We start from the raw sequence: 16,311 nt of genomic DNA on the forward strand, positions 1-16,311 counted from the left end.
GCCCTCTCCGTGCATAAAACAACTATTACAACATATTCAACATGACAACAGCGATGAAGAAATAAACAAAATGATTGGACAGAGCGAAGGAGCGAGATTTCGTACTGAGTCCTTGACAAGGACAAAAGTATTAAATTAATGCTGGAGTTGTGTCTGGTTCTTTCTATATTCATGTGATAAGAAGTTATGCAGCTGCAAGTTTCTTTGTATATATGAGTTCTTATAGGTTATACAGCGGTATTTTGTATGTGTTGGTTATGCAGGTTATCATACTGCTTGATAACGTATCTGAATAGTACGTGGCTTTCTTAGTTTATTGTACCAAATGTTCCTTTGCATTAAAAACAAATTACTGTACAATAAAATTGCTGTCTGGGGCATTTTTAGAAATTAGTATCCTTAAAATATACAAAACTTATCAAGCATACCCACCCCCTTGACTGTTTAGAGCCATTGCAAGTTACCTTTGTTACAAATGTAATGAACATGTATACTTCGACGTCCTATTATCGCTTCACGCCTATTATCGCGGAATTGTATTATCTCCAAGAACCGCTGTCCTTGTGCGTCACATCTGAATGGCCTATATGTAAACATATTTTCACGAAGCCCATATATCCGTCAAGCTGAATAAATTGAAAATACAGTGTTCATTTTAATTTTAAAAGTCATATATTTACCATGCATGTACACATTTAAGTATGTAATCAAATCCCATTTCTACCTTATCCGGATTTAATTCCTTTTTATTACCTTTCATTTACCTGTAGTGTAAGCCTTAATCTAATTAGCTTTGAAATATCACTTGACAGTAAAAGTAATCAGACATTCCACACTGGACTAGAACTGATACACACCAACAGCTGGTTTATGTTATACATTCACTAGGGTTTAAGTTCCATGGGAAATATACGCTGAGGGCAGACTATACTCCCCTTCCAAGCTGTATTGATGTCTTGTATTTAATAAATACTATAGAACGCCTTTTGCAGTTATTCTTCAATAACAAATAACATTACATGGTGGCAGCGGTAAAAACACAGGCTTGAAATTATCAGAGTTGAAAATGGCTTCATTTCAATTTACAAATCCGGACAAATTTGACTTTTCGAGACCTGAAACTTGGGAAAAGTGGTTTCAGCGCTTTGAACGCTTTCGTCAAGCGTCTGGACTTAGTGAAAAAGAGGAAGAAATTCAAGTGAATACCTTGATTTATTCCATGGGAAGTGAGGCTGATGACATTTTGTCTTCGTTCAACCTGACAGAGGAAAATCAAAAGAAGTGGAAGCCCGTGACAGATAGATTCATGCGATATGTCATTCCAAAGAGGAATGTAAGTTTTGAAAGGGCAAAATTTAATCAAAGAAAATAGGAAGAGGGAGAAACAGTGGACAGTTCTGTTACAGCTATCTATGTGTTAGCAGATAGTTGTAATTTCGGGCCACTGCATGATGAAATGATCAGAGATCGACTTGTAGTTGGACTGCGAGATTCAAAACTGTCAGAAAAATTGCAGTTAGATGCAAATCTAACTCTTGAGTCAGCCGTTAGTCAAGCTGGACAAAATGAGGCTGTGAAAAAGCAACAAACAACGATACGAGCAAGTGGAGAACGAATGTCTGAAATGAATGCAGTAAAATCGTCTACACTGAAATACGGAAAACAGAAACATAAAATCCCAAATGTTCAACAAAATAATGTCAGCAGAAAAGGATGCACGAGATGTGGAAAGAAAATTAATCATTCTCGAGACCAATGTCCAGCAAAAGAAGCAGAATGCTACAAGTGTAAGAAAAGAGGACACTATGCAAAATGCTGTCTGTCAAAGTCAACAGTTCGCACAATAGAATCTAGAGAGGAATCTGGATTTCTAGGGACTATTAGCACGAAGAAGGGTCAGCCGTGGATAACGCGTGTGAGATTGAACAACACTTCACTTGTATTCAAGATTGATACTGGAGCTGATGTGACTGTAATTCCTGAGAGGGATTTAAGAAAAATCGGAGACCAAAATCTATCAAAGTCTGATCGAAAACTGTATGGACCTGGAAACTCTGAAATTAAAGTGATGGGAAAATTTACATGTGGTCTGGAATCAAACAATGCATTCAGTGTACAAGACATACTTGTTGTAAAGGGACTGAATCAGGCACTCTTGGGCAGGCCCGCGATTCAGGCTCTCAAGATTATTGAATAGGTAAATATATCCTCAGTAAATGCCTCAGATAAAAACTCACAAAATGCAAGCAAAATTGACGATAAATCCATAAATTTAGATAGGGATTATCGCGAGAAATATCCAAATTTGTTTAAAGGTCTAGGGAAAACAAAATGGTTCTATAACATAACTCTGGACAAAAATGCCAAACCTTATGCCTTATCTACCCCAAGAAAGGTTCCTATCCCTTTATTGAATAAAGTTCAAGAGGAGTTGGATAGAATAGAAAAAATGGGAGTTATTTCAAAAGTAGATGAGCCCACTGAGTGGTGCGCGGCAATGGTTGTTGTTCCGAAACCAAACGGTACGGTAAGAATTTGCGTGGATCTAACTAAACTGAATGAATCGGTTAAAAGAGAAAACCAACACTACCATCAGTTGAAGAATCCCTTGCAAAACTAGCAGGTGCAAAGTTTTTCACCAAACTTGATGCAAACTCAGGCTTTTGGCAGATAAACCTGTCAGAAGATTCACGTCGCCTTACAACTTTCATTACTCCATTTGGTAGGTTTTATTTTAATCGCCTTCCATTCGGAATCAGTTCTGCGCCTGAATTTATTCAGAAAAGGATGTCAGAAACGCTGGAGCGACTTGACGGAACACTCTGTCACATGGACGATGTTCTTGTTTTTGGGGAAACGCAGAAACAGCATGGCGAAAGACTAGAAATGGTAATGAAATCAATTCGAAAGGCCGGCGTCACTTTGAACGCTGAAAAGTGTGAATTTTCGAGACCATCCATAAGGTTTCTTGCGCATGTTGTTGCCGAAAATGGTTGCCGACCTGATCCAGAAAAAGTCAAAGCTATAATTGAAATGGAAAACCGAAATGCGTAACAGATATACGATGATTTCTCGGTGTAATGTTATTTGTTATTGAAGAATAACTCTAGAAGGCGTTCTATAGTATTTATTATATACAAGACATCAATACAGCTTGGAAGGGGAGTAAAGTCTGCCCTGAGTGTCTATTTCCCATGGAACTTAAACCCTAGTGAATGTATAACATAAACCTGCTGTTGGTGTGTATCAGTTCTAGTCCAGTGTAGAATGTCTGATTACTTTTACTGTCAAGTGGTATTTCAAAGCTAATTAGATTAAGGCTTACACTACATCTCCCTTCCTGAGAAGTTTACATTAAAACGAAACGTGATCTGATGACCGCATTTCTAAACAAGCTACATCAGCTTAATTTATTTTACAAGTTCAGTCTCTCAGGTGGTTTCGACAATCTTCCCGAACTTGTGAAATATCCGTTTTGACTGGTTGGCACTGCTTTGCTTTCATCTGAGTCAGTCAAAGTATCAGGGTCTGAAGCAGTCACTTTTAGAGGCTCCGATAATGTGGTAGGCATGGGAACTAAATTTCTCCTATTACGCCGTATCTCTCCCTCGTCAGTTACTACCATGTATGAACGAGGTGTATATGCCTCAGATTTAATTATTCCTGAAGAAAAATGATCTTTAATCCATACTTTATTCCCTACCTGAAGTTTTTTCATATTTCGGACGCGATGTCGACGATCATAATTTCTCTTTTGAGTTTGCTTTTGATAGTTTTCCGATTTCTTCAGTTTCATTAAATCTGGCCATTTCGGCTCTAAGTTGTTTGGTGCCACTGGCAAAGTAGTTTGTAATTTTCTTCCCATCAGTAATTCAGCAGGGCTGTATCCATTTGGTAATGGTGTTGCTCGATATGTCAAAAGAGCTATGTAAGGATCGTTTGCTTTTTTAAGCATTCTTTTAATTGTCTGAACAGCCCTTTCGGCGAGTCCATTGCTCTGTGGATATTTTGGACTACTTGTAATATGCCTGAATCCATAACTTTTCGCAAAATCTTTGAGTATTGCGGATGTGTATTGCGGACCATTATCTGAAACTAAAACGAAGCGACTCTTTGCCAAGGTCGACTTGGAAATTCATTTGGTATCATTGGTTCAGCTTGATCTCGTGAGTTTTCGATGCAATTTTGGCAAGACTTTACCAAGTGTTCTAGCTGAGTACTTAGTCCTTTCCACCAAACTGACATCTGGCGCGTTCTCGGCATTTAACTATGCCTTGGTGACCATCGTGAATTCTCTCTAGGATTTCTCTTTGAAGTGATTCTGGTACGACAAGGCGTGTACCTTTCATTAAAAGACCATTTTGAATTGTAAATTCACCTCTATCTGCCTAGTACGATTGAAGTTTTCCGTCAATAGCGGATTTCTCTGGCCACCCCGTTTCACAGAATTGTACAAGTTGTTTGCAAATCGAATCATTTCAATATTCAGACTTTATTTGTTCAAGTCGGGTATTTGATGCAGGCAAATTGCTAACTACGAAATCAACGTAGGCGTTAGTTTCAGCCTGAAATTCTCTGTCACTCTCAGAGTGATAACTTAAAGGTGCTCTGGATAGAGCATCAGCAGTTAATAGATTTTTGTCAGCAACATGAAGTATACAAAAGTTGAATCTCATCAAACGCATTCTAAAGCGTTGAATTCTAGGGGGTAAATCTCCCAAGATTTTTGTGCTCATTAGTGGTACTAATGGCTTATGGTCAGTTTCAAGTTTGAATTGTGACCCAATTAAATAGCTACTGAAACGTTCACAAGCCCAAGTGATTGCAAGGGCCTCTTTTTCTATTTGAGCATAGCGTTGCTCAGTTTCTGACATACCTCGTGATGCGAACACCACCGGTCTCAGAGTGCTACCGTGCTTCTGCCGTAGCACAGCACCTAGTCCAACTGAAGATGCATCTGCAGATACAACTATTTCTCTATTTGGATCATAATGTGCTAAAGTTGGTGAAGATATCATTTCTTGCTTGATATCTCTAAAAGCTTGTTCTTGATCTGGACCCCAAGTCCACGAGTTTTTACCTTTCAAAAGCTCACGTAATGGTTTTGATTTTTCTGCCAAATTTGGACTAAATTTGCCAAGCTGATTTGCCATACCGAGAAATCGTCGTATATCTGTTACGCATTTCGGTTTTCCATTTCCGTTATAGCTTTGACTTTTTCTGGATCAGGTCGGCAACCATTTTCGTCAACAACATGCCCAAGAAACCTTATTGATGGTCTCGAAAATTCACACTTTTCAGCGTTCAAAGTGACGCCGGCCTTTTGAATTGATTTCATTACCATTTCTAGTCTTTCGCCATGCTGTTTCTGCGTTTCCCCAAAGACAAGAACATCGTCCATGTGACAGAGTGTTCCGTCAAGTCGCTCCAGCGTTTCTGACATCCTTTTCTGAAAAAATTCAGGCGCAGAACTGATTCCGAATGGAAGGCGATTAAAATAAAACCTACCAAAAGGAGTAATGAAAGTTGTAAGGCGACGTGAATCTTCTGACAGGTTTATCTGCCAAAAGCCTGAGTTTGCATCAAGTTTGGTGAAAAACTTTGCACCTGCTAGTTTTGCAAGGGATTCTTCAACTGATGGTAGTGGGTGGTTTTCTCTTTTAACCGATTCATTCAGTTTTGTTAGATCCACGCAAATTAGTACCGTACCGTTTGGTTTCGGAACAACAACCATTGCCGCGCACCACTCAGTGGGCTCATCTACTTTTGAAATAACTCCCATTTTTTCTATTCTATCCAACTCCTCTTGAACTTTATTCAATAAAGGGATAGGAACCTTTCTTGGGGTAGATAAGGCATAAGGTTTGGCATTTTTGTCCAGAGTTATGTTATAGAAACATTTTGTTTTCCCTAGACCTTTAAACAAATTTGGAAATTTCTCGCGATAATCCCTATCTAAATGTATGGATTTATCGTCAATTTTGCTTGCATTTTGTGAGTTTTTATCTGAGGCATTTACTGAGGATATATTTACCTGTTCAATTATCTTGAGAGCCTGAATCGCGGGCCTGCCCAAGAGTGCCTGATTCAGTCCCTTTACAACAAATATGTCTTGTACACTGAATGCATCGTTTGATTCAAGTCCACATGTGAATTTTCCCAGCACTTTAATTCAAAGTTTCCAGGTCCATACAGTTTTCGATCAGACTTTGATAGTTTTTGGTCTCCAATTTTTCTTAAATCCCTCTCAGGAATTACTGTCACATCAGCTCCAGTATCAATCTTGAATACAAGTGAAGTGTTGTTCAATCTCACACGCGTTATCCACGGCTGACCCTTCTTCGTGCTAATAGTCCCTAGAAATCCAGATTCCTCTCTAGATTCTATTGTGCGAACTGTTGACTTTGACAGACAGCATTTTGCATAGTGTCCTCTTTTCTTACACTTGTAGCATTCTGCTTCTTTTGCTGGACATTGGTCTCGAGAATGATAAATTTTCTTTCCACATCTCATGCATCCTTTTCTGCTGACATTATTTTGTTGAACATTTGGGATTGTATGCTTCTGTTTCCCATATTTCAGTGTAGACGATTTTACTGCATCCATTTCAGACATTCGTTCTCCACTTGCTCATATCGTTGTTTGTTGCTTTTTCACAGCTTCATTTTGTCGAGCTTGACTAACGGCTGACTCTAGAGTTAGATTTGCATCTAACTGCAATTTTTCTGACAGTTTTGAATCTCGCAGTCCAACTACAAGTCGATCTCTGATCATTTCATCATGTAGTGGCCCGAAATTACAATTATCTGCTAACACATAGATAGCTGTAACAAAACTGTCCACTGTTTCTTCCTCTTCCTGTTTTCTTTGATTAAATTTTGCCCTTTCAAAAATTACATTCCTCTTTGGAATGAAATATCGCATGAATCTATCTGTCACGGGCTTCCACTTCGTTTGATCTTCCTCTGTCAGGTTGAACGAAGACAAAATGTCATCAGCCTCACTTCCCATGGAATAAATCAAGGTATTCACTTGAATTTCTTCCTCTTTTTCACTAAGTCCAGACGCTTGACGAAAGCGTTCAAAGCGCTGAAACCACTTTTCCCAAGTTTCAGGTCTCGAAAAGTCAAATTTGTCCGGATTTGTAAATTGAAATGAAGCCATTTTCAACTCTGATAATTTCAATCCTGTGTTTTTACCGCTGCCACCATGTAATGTTATTTGTTATTGAAGAATAACTCTAGAAGGCGTTCTATAGTATTTATTGTATACAAGACATCAATACAGCTTGGAAGGGGAGTAACGTCTGCCCTGAGTGTCTATTTCCCATGGAACTTAAACCCTAGTGAATGTATAACATAAACCAGCTGTTGGTGTGTATCAGTTCTAGTCCAGTGTGGAATGTCTGATTACTTTTACTGTCAAGTGATATTTCAAAGCTAATTAGATTAAGGCTTACACTACACTCGGTATGGCAAATCAGTTTGGCAAATTTAGTCCAAATTTGGCAGAAAAATCAAAACCATTACGTGAGCTTTTGAAAGGTAAAAACTCGTGGACTTGGGGTCCAGGTCAAGAACAAGCTTTTAGAGATATCAAGCAAGAAAGGATATCTTGACAGTAAAAGTTTCGCCTTCCAAGCTGTATTGATGTCTTGTATTTAATAAATACTATAGAACGCCTTCTGCAGTTATTCTTCAATAACAAATAACATCTCAACAAGTCGTCTGCTTAAGATTTAAACAATACAAGCCGATTTAGTCACGTGACTTAAATGAAATTTTTTATATAACCATTGTGTGGAGGGGGCATTAATATGGAGGGTACATTACCGCCATAATTTTATGCATGTATTTTAATTCTATTCATTTATTTCTATTAGCAAATTTTGTATTTTATATATATATATATATATATATATATATATATATATATATATATATATATATATATATATATATATATAATTGATGCTTCTTCAGAACGGGAAGACTTATGAAGAAACCAGATTTCAGCTTCACTGTTCAAAAGTATAGTAGTTTCAGCATAATCTCCGGTTTTCTTACTCAAATTAGTTTGGTGAATTTCCAACCAGTAATTTAGAATGAGCTATATTTACAAACAAACGCACAGACGGACAGAGGCGGTAAGTATTATTTCCCCTTCCAATGAAATGTGTCTAGACCATGCTATATATGTATGTTACGTGAGTACCAATGTCTAATGAATATCCGATTCTGGTGAGATTGCAGTGAAAAATCTCTGATCCCATACTAGATTGTAAACATGAAATCATCACCGCTGCGGTGGCCTAAGTGGTTAGAGCGTCCGCCTCGGATCCTGGAATCGCAGATTCGAACCCCGGCCGAGTCATATCAAAGACTTATTTTAAAAAATTGTGCAAGTAGCTGCCTCGCTTGGCGCTAAGCATTAAGAGATTAGTGTTAGGACTGGTCGGCCTGGTGTGAAGATAAAATGACTGGGTGGGAGATCATGCTAGATGTCTACATGATGAGCCAGTGCTAGACATCACTATAAACTGCCACACTGCAGACATCGTAGCGATATGACTGATTTCTTTTAAAGCTACGTTAAAAATCCAAATCACACGGTTTATACCAGTTTGCCAGTTTAGTTGGACTGAGCTCGCTAGAGCAAAAAGTAAGAGCTTTCTGCTTTCTCTTATTTTTTGCGAGATGCATATCGTTTGCCAAGTGTTGTACATGAAATAGGATATTCGTGGCTATGTCTTCCATGCTTGCAATCTGCAATACATTGGACACAGAAGAGTTGTTCCTCTTAATAGATTAATCTGACAGCTCCATCCATAATGGGCTACAAAAATAGTGTCTCAGTGTGGCCAAAAATGGTGGTGATTACAGTATTTCAGCTTGCATTATGACTGAGTCTTACTTGTAGCTTTCACTGTGCTACATTGTAGTTTCTACGATGTTATGTATTCATACTGCTATGGTGATGAACATATAATCGAATGGATTGTCCTAATACAGATAGGAGACTTTAGAAATGGAATGGTACAATGTAGAATGTTTTCATGTGTAATTTGGAACGATATGCACATGGAATTTGACGATATGAAATTGCAGTATTCCAATATCACGCGTATCAAATTTAGAAAGAAATATTGAATATTGCCAGATGTAACTCTAGCATGTACAGCCTACACATACAGAAAATACAAAATAACATAAAGCAGAATAGAATATACAGCATAGAATGTGCAGGAATCTCTACATTTATTTTAAAACAATTTTACGTTTGGGGTGGGTGGAAATCTCCTAAAATTTCGATGGGTAATGCTAGGATAGCATTGTCACTGTAGTACGTTGCCTGTATAAACATGAAACTTGAAGGTTGGCTATTGACCTTCGTTTGTAGTTCCATAGTTAGTATCATATTCCTTGCTTGTGTCTCCGACATCGATTTTACCAAGTGAACGTACGTTACTAAACTTAAGTTTAGAAGTCAAATTTAAAATTAGCAATGAAATTCATCAATCCTAGCCTTATAATCTGAATACTTACTTTGGGAAAATTTATCACTTTCATAAAAGAGGAATACTGCTTGGTTCATGAAGGTGCTTACCACGTTAAGTCTGTGATATCATTTACACAGGTTCATTTCTAGCAATAGCTTTAATTTATCAGAAGATAATGCGCGAAAAAAGGCACACGTGAATTCGATCGACGTGCTGGTATGCAAAATATGTCCATTGTACTTTGGAGTTTTAGGAAGTTTATATATATCTCGTCTAGTGAAAGAAGAAGTAAATTCAGTACAATTGAAAACTTTGTTCTTTTTTGGGATAAAGGTGAGGATGTATGATGCTGAATACAGTTTCAGTGAGGAAAGGCAAGTAAGATCATCAACAGCAGCTAGAAAACAGCATAAATGTGCTGTATACGAAAATGCAAATTTCCGGACTGTCAGGTGAGAATATATTTTTGATACAGGTAAGTGATAAACTGTACACTCACACGCCTCACCTTTTTATTTGCCGAAGTTTTTCTTTGTCAATATCACTCATTCGTGCATGCCTGCTCATAAGATTTCTGATAAATTCATGTATGAAGCAATAAACCACAATTTCACGGAGTACCTTATCGTTTAATGACTAATGCCTAAAGTAATTTTGTAAACTTTAACACTAGACACAGTAATTAATTAAAGACAGTCTTGATTGTTTTGGCGAGGTGGTATTTGTTTGGTTCCTTTGTGCGTTGTTTTTTGTTTTTTTTGGGGGGGGAGGGTGCTTTGATTATCTTTAATAAAAGTGACAAAAACAGTTTCAAGATTTGGTACGAAGTAAAAGTTCAGAAAACAAAAATATCCAAAATTAAAACCAAAGGACTTAAAGAATGATATATTTCCCGGCATCACCGATCTCTTTCTCTCATAATTGCTTATTTTATTTTATGCCGGCTTCGTTTCAGCATGACAAGTAATCGAGACGGAAATTTAAGGCCTGTAAGGCACCAACGAACAGGATCAGATAGGTATATATCTACACAAGGAACATTTCTGCAAACATTTATATATTCCTCAGTATATTGGGAGACGTGAGACAATTCTGTTTCGATTCTGTGATTTCTTAATTTCTGAACCATATAACATTTCACCAGATTTGTTTAAACACATATGGTCTAAAATCCCTAATTCTTTAATGTCTAAAATGTCAGGAACAGTTGTGAAATTCGATTGATGGTACAAAATCATACAGAATAATCAATATATGAATACATCAAGGCCTATCAAATAGCATGTGCTTGGTTTGGTGGGTTTCTGAGTGATATCAAGATTTCCACAAAAGTAAAATTGAGCAAAGTGCAAAATTTGATGCCAAACTTAATCAACATAAAATAGAATAAATAGCAAAGTAAAAGTGCTCTAATTATATAAAACTCAAATCGGGATTTTTTATAAATGAATATAAATATGTTTATCATGTTTATCAAATTTCACACCCTGAGAAATCCACACATAAAATCATGCTTACATGATCCTATTGAAAATGTCGCCAAAGTCTTAGAGAAAGCCACAGAAAATCTCATGAAACATACGCAAATCACCCAGTTTACCTGAACATTTGCTTAACATATACAGCTGCTTTTCGTGGACAGCATAGTTAGAATATATATATATATATATATATATATATATATATATATATATATATGAATGCTTTTTTTCATCTTTGTGTTTTTAATTCCCCACTCCAGCTAATTTCTAATTTCCGTGAGGGATTCGCTATGAAGTTTTAACGTTAGGTTTACTACAATACATATAATTACATGTACATATTTAAGATTTTATATCGTGCAACAGTCTACGTATTGCATGGAATATTGGCTTACATATACTTTCTGTACTCGTGTGGCCTAACAATAGATAGAACCCGGTACTGCATCACTTCTTTATCGGAATATGATGTAATAGTTATTATTATGACTACACGTCGTTTAGATTTATGCCTGACGTAGGGAAATCTTTATCGTGTGGTAAGTACATCAGTAAATAGTTTCTTTTTAGTATCAAATGCCTTAGCATTTGCGAGACTTAGTACCACGTATTACGACAATGGAGATAGCGATGATACCCATGTTGGTTAAGGTTTTCGGTGACAGTTATTTTTGTATAGTCGTATATCTCTGTGCGATATTATTTTCATACTGGTACCATAGGATCAGTAACCTTTAGTTTCTCATCTCTACACACCTATACCCGACCAGACAAGATCAAGATTATTAGAAAATCTTGGTTTAGGGTTTGGATGACGTTTTCTTGTATGGTCACACGAATCAAATCCTTACAGACACGGCTGCTTTGCGTTTACAGTATAGTTGGTAAGCATTGTCCTCTTGACTTAATGTACCACTACACTCCTTGTATCCCTTCAGCAAAGTCAAGGTCATTTGAAAAAATGCATTAAGTTTTCGGTGAAAATTGATATGCATTGGTCATTAGTCAAAAACCCTGGAAGGGATAGCCATCATGCTGCAAATGCGGATTTCGATCGTAGAATCAGAAACAATTGCCAATTCATATTTATGTACCACTACCCTCCACCTGACCCTCTTGCAAAATCAAGGTCATTTTGAAAATCTTTGTTTAGCTCAAAGTGAATATTTTTCTGTATGGTCACACAAGTGCCGAATGTTATAATGACATATATGGACTGTAGAGTCAGGAAGCTTTCTTTTTTAATGTTCCTGTACCTCTGCCTTCAGTCTGACCCTAATTGAAAATTCAAGGTCAAACAATGTAAGGATAGCTATCATGCTTGAAATGTAGAGTTCACCAGATCTGCTCTTTCATACCCGTCCACATCTGCCCTTCCTCTGATCATTATTCAGTGTCGTGGTTATTTGAAAATATTGGTTAAGTTTTCCGATATAGTTTTTTCTGTACGAGTCGAAAACCCTGGAAGTGATAGTTAACATGCTTGGACTATAGAATCTGAAATTTCTGCCCATTCTTATTCAAAATTGAGTTCTCTTTTCTCTAAGGAAGGATCAAGATTGTACACAGTGGCATACTATTGTAAGTATGTGTTCTTTCTATGCGTTTTATTTTACAGGAGAACTGGTGAAAGCCAGCCTTCAAACCGTCATCTAGCTATGTGGACTGATCCAAGTTACGTGCAGCATGATATCGCGAAAGACAAAGTCCAAGAGATATACAGACTGTTTGAAGCATTGGCAGTCTTTAAAAAAACAAACATAGAGGAGATAAAACAGGTACTACGACTGCTAAAGCTAAAATTAAGTAAAAATGCATACCATATTCATATTTTATTGAATATTGTTAGCCGAATAAAGTGTAAATCAGTATCTGAACATGCAGATATACTAGATGTACACACATTTAGTTTATCAACATTTAAGTGATCAAGGAATGGAAATTTTTGAGGGCCAATAAAGCCATTATATTTATAAGGACAGTTGCCATATTCAGCACAGAAACGCCTATGAATCAGAAAACGAGTCTGCTTGATAATGTAACATATTGTAGGTATATGACACGAGCTATACAAATAAATCTTCTATAGTAGACTTGAGAAAAGGTTGAAACTTTTCTTCAAAGTATAGATCTGTGGAGACTGGCATCGCCATCGAGACCTAAACAGTTTCAACGCGGCCTATCGATATATTTTTAAAGTGTTCTGAACAAATAGTGAACTAAATTAAATATGATATCTGCAAAGGATAATTATTAGAACATTGTTATTATGAGCAGGTAAATGAATGGTAGATTAGTTAAAAATTTATTTCACAGCAGACTGCGGTTGTCGCGGACATTTTTGTACAAATGAGCTATTTCTGCAGTCATTGAGAGAAATATTTATACCCAGTCGCCGCTGCGATGTGGTATATGCAAGGTTTACTGTTTCTTAGGGCGAGTCAAAACAGTGTCCTCTGTTATCAGTTATTAAATTAGTGTGATTTTTAATGTAAGTAGTTATGTGTGTAACTACTGGGAACAATCATGTTATATAAGGAGAATGGCGGAATAATGTATAGGGACAAGCAGGATTTTAATTTGGAACGGCACTGTAGGGACGAACGGGAATTTAACATGGTGACGTAATGGGGACTGTAGGGACAAAGGGTTTTATAAGGACAGAAATGGGTTGATGGGGGACAAACAAAACAGACATACACAAGCACACATTTATACAAGATAAAGCCAGGTTTTGTTTAGCAATGAGTAGATCTTTTAGATCTGAAAAGGACAGTTGGGATTCGATAACCAAAGGCAGTTAATATACGGAGCATCGCGTTGGTCTCCTCTTCCTCAAACGTAGTCTGACAGCGGGACCGTACATCAAGACTTTCTTCAGACAGCCTTGCCTCTCCACATACTGCTTCTTTTCCAAACAGCCGTATCTGTTATCTTCTTGATAGTCCATTATGTTTTCACATGCATGAAGTAGTCCGGGCTGAACAGCATCCCCAAAATTAGAGTAGACAACTCAACATTAGTCCACATCTTATAAGAACAGGTGAATTCATGAAGTGAGCCGCAGGTATTTATAGTCTATGGGCGGATCAAAACGATTTACTTGTTCCACCAATCCAAAGCTGTGTTACAAGCTTCACTCAGAGCGTGGAGTCTCTCTTCCAATCAGAAGAGAGCTGCGTGTGATGTCACATACAGCATATAGGTGCTCTAGTGTTCGTGCGCAGTGAATAGATGGGACAAAGTTTGAGCAAGGCGGAAACTAAGACGATGTATTGGGATGCCCCTGCGATGGAGACGAAGAGCGATGGCATGGCAGCTACCAAAACAACCACAGCCATACTTCCAGAAGAGAATTATTTTTATTGGATTTTCGCTGATTGTTTTTTTTTCCTCTTAGCAAGACATTGTATCGTGCTGCCAAAACTCAACTGGAAAGTGCACGCTTACCCAGGTGCAACGATGGTTGCAAGAACAAGCCGCGTACACGTTACACAAACACATTCGACGAAATGTTTCCAGAAGCAGCACCAAAGTGGAGGGCGTCGATCATCAATGCCAAGCTGACTTAGTCATTTGGTCACTTACAATCGCGTCTACAATATTTGTTTTGTTTCATCGCTTTCTTTATCAAATTAGCCAGGGTCATGCATTTGACTTCCAAAATGAGCTCCGAGTTTTGAACCAATGCGCTCATCACTCTCTCCGATGGCAAACAGACAAAGGTACCGAATTTCTGAACCAAACTCTCCAAACAGAATTCCAAAAAGAGACATCCATGCCTTCACCACCGAGAATTACGAAACCAAACCAGCATCGTGGAACATTTCCAACCACATTTTAAAAGAATGCAAGTGAAAATATTTACGCATCAAAACAACGTCAAGTACATCGACGTCTTACCGCGTCTGGACAAAGCTAATAACTAATCTTACCACTGAAGAATCAGATGCGCTCGCGAAGAAGCAACCCCTAAAAGAAAGTGGCCGTCTTGGGGCGCTTGCATGGAACGTCCCCTAATACTCCCAAGAAACGTGGCCTGATGACGACGGGAGATTTGGTGAGCATTAGAAAAACTAAACGCGCCGTCGATAAGGGTCATTGACCAAACTATTCCACCGAATTGTTTCTTGTAACTGGACGAGTGCATGGACGTCATCCTTCTGTCTATAAATTTGAAAACATTAAGGGCAACGTGTTAAAAAGGAACATTTTACTTGCCCGAGTTACAACAAGTTACCAAGAAAGAATACAACGTGTACGACATCAAAAACATTCTCGATAAAAGAACCAGTAAAGTAGGGAAACGCCGAGTCGAAGAAGCGAAAGTGCGTTGGAAAAGATTCTTGATTCTTGGATCGATGCTTCGCAAGTCGTCGACTATAAAAAGACAGCGACCGCTTCTTTTCGAGTTCTTCTCTTCATGTTCACCGTGAATTTATACATCCTCACTTTGTGTCTGTCGGGAAGTTGCATTTCGACAGTGTCAACGTTGATATAAAAGGAGATCTGGGAAAAAATATTTCCAATTTTCGAAAAGAAAAGTCACAGTGAAACTACATTTTCGGAAATGATTTTCAAACGACTTGTAAGTCACGTATCATGTGTACTGAGGTAACGCTCGACAACGAGGACATGGTTTAGGGATAGCCCCCATCTTGAAACCGATGGTCACGCGAGGATTGAAAGCTGCCGCTTTGACGCAAGGAAAAGAATTTCGCTAAATTGCCATCATTGACAAACAAAATCCCAAAGAAGCCTTCTTGAGAGCAAGTTGAAATGTCTTGCTTCAGCGGGGAAAAACCTTTTGGCTCCCCGAGAGACTCATATAAATGCCCTTCCCCGTTTACGCCACAGCAAGGACAAGGCAGAAAGAGACGACGACACCCCTCCAGAGCTCATAAGCACGTTGTGGGAAAGACTAAGAGAAGAACAGCTTGAGAACTAGACGTCGTTGATTATTAACATAACAAATTATTTACCGAGATTCTTGCGAATGTTCCAAGTCAGAATTGGATGTGTTTGGCATGCCACTCACCATGATGACGATGCGAGAATCCCAATCAATCGAATTTCATCCCGTCTTGTATTTGACGACTTCGGCCCCCTCGAATTCGAAATCAAAAGACAGACCGAAGGTTACATTGCTCTAAACAGCAGTTACTTGTACCTAAAAGTCAGAATTCTCAAAAGGACGATACCACTCGATGGGCCGATGCCAAAGTAGATCCCGTCAACAACTTCATGCATTCCTTGTTCGGTGAAGTGGACTTCTACTTGAATAACAAACTGGTCATCAGTAGCATGATTAATTAACGTTACCGAGTGTAC

General features: G+C 38.0%; 2 protein-coding genes across 2 annotated transcripts in view; both read left to right on the forward strand.

Annotated features, from left to right (window-relative positions):
- Positions 1-16,311, forward strand: part of LOC149798014 (uncharacterized) — a 33,247-nt gene that overhangs the window by 2,073 nt on the left and 14,863 nt on the right. The window contains exons 2-4 of the mRNA XM_089963074.1: positions 9,833-9,951; positions 10,455-10,517; positions 12,599-12,758. Coding sequence (XP_089819200.1) covers positions 9,839-9,951; positions 10,455-10,517; positions 12,599-12,758 — 336 coding nt within the window. The 5' untranslated portion in view covers positions 9,833-9,838. The remainder of the gene's footprint in view (positions 1-9,832; positions 9,952-10,454; positions 10,518-12,598; positions 12,759-16,311) is intronic.
- LOC149798015 (uncharacterized) lies at positions 1,457-8,902 on the forward strand. Its single transcript, XM_089960826.1, has 2 exons — positions 1,457-2,131; positions 8,807-8,902. The coding sequence occupies exons 1-2, from the start codon at positions 1,457-1,459 to the stop codon at positions 8,900-8,902; spliced, it is 771 nt and encodes a 256-aa protein (XP_089816952.1).

Source organism: Sinohyriopsis cumingii, chromosome 6 (genome assembly GCF_028554795.1).
Source record: "Sinohyriopsis cumingii isolate HCF-2022 chromosome 6, ASM2855479v2, whole genome shotgun sequence".
Lineage (NCBI taxonomy): Eukaryota > Metazoa > Mollusca > Bivalvia > Unionida > Unionidae > Sinohyriopsis > Sinohyriopsis cumingii.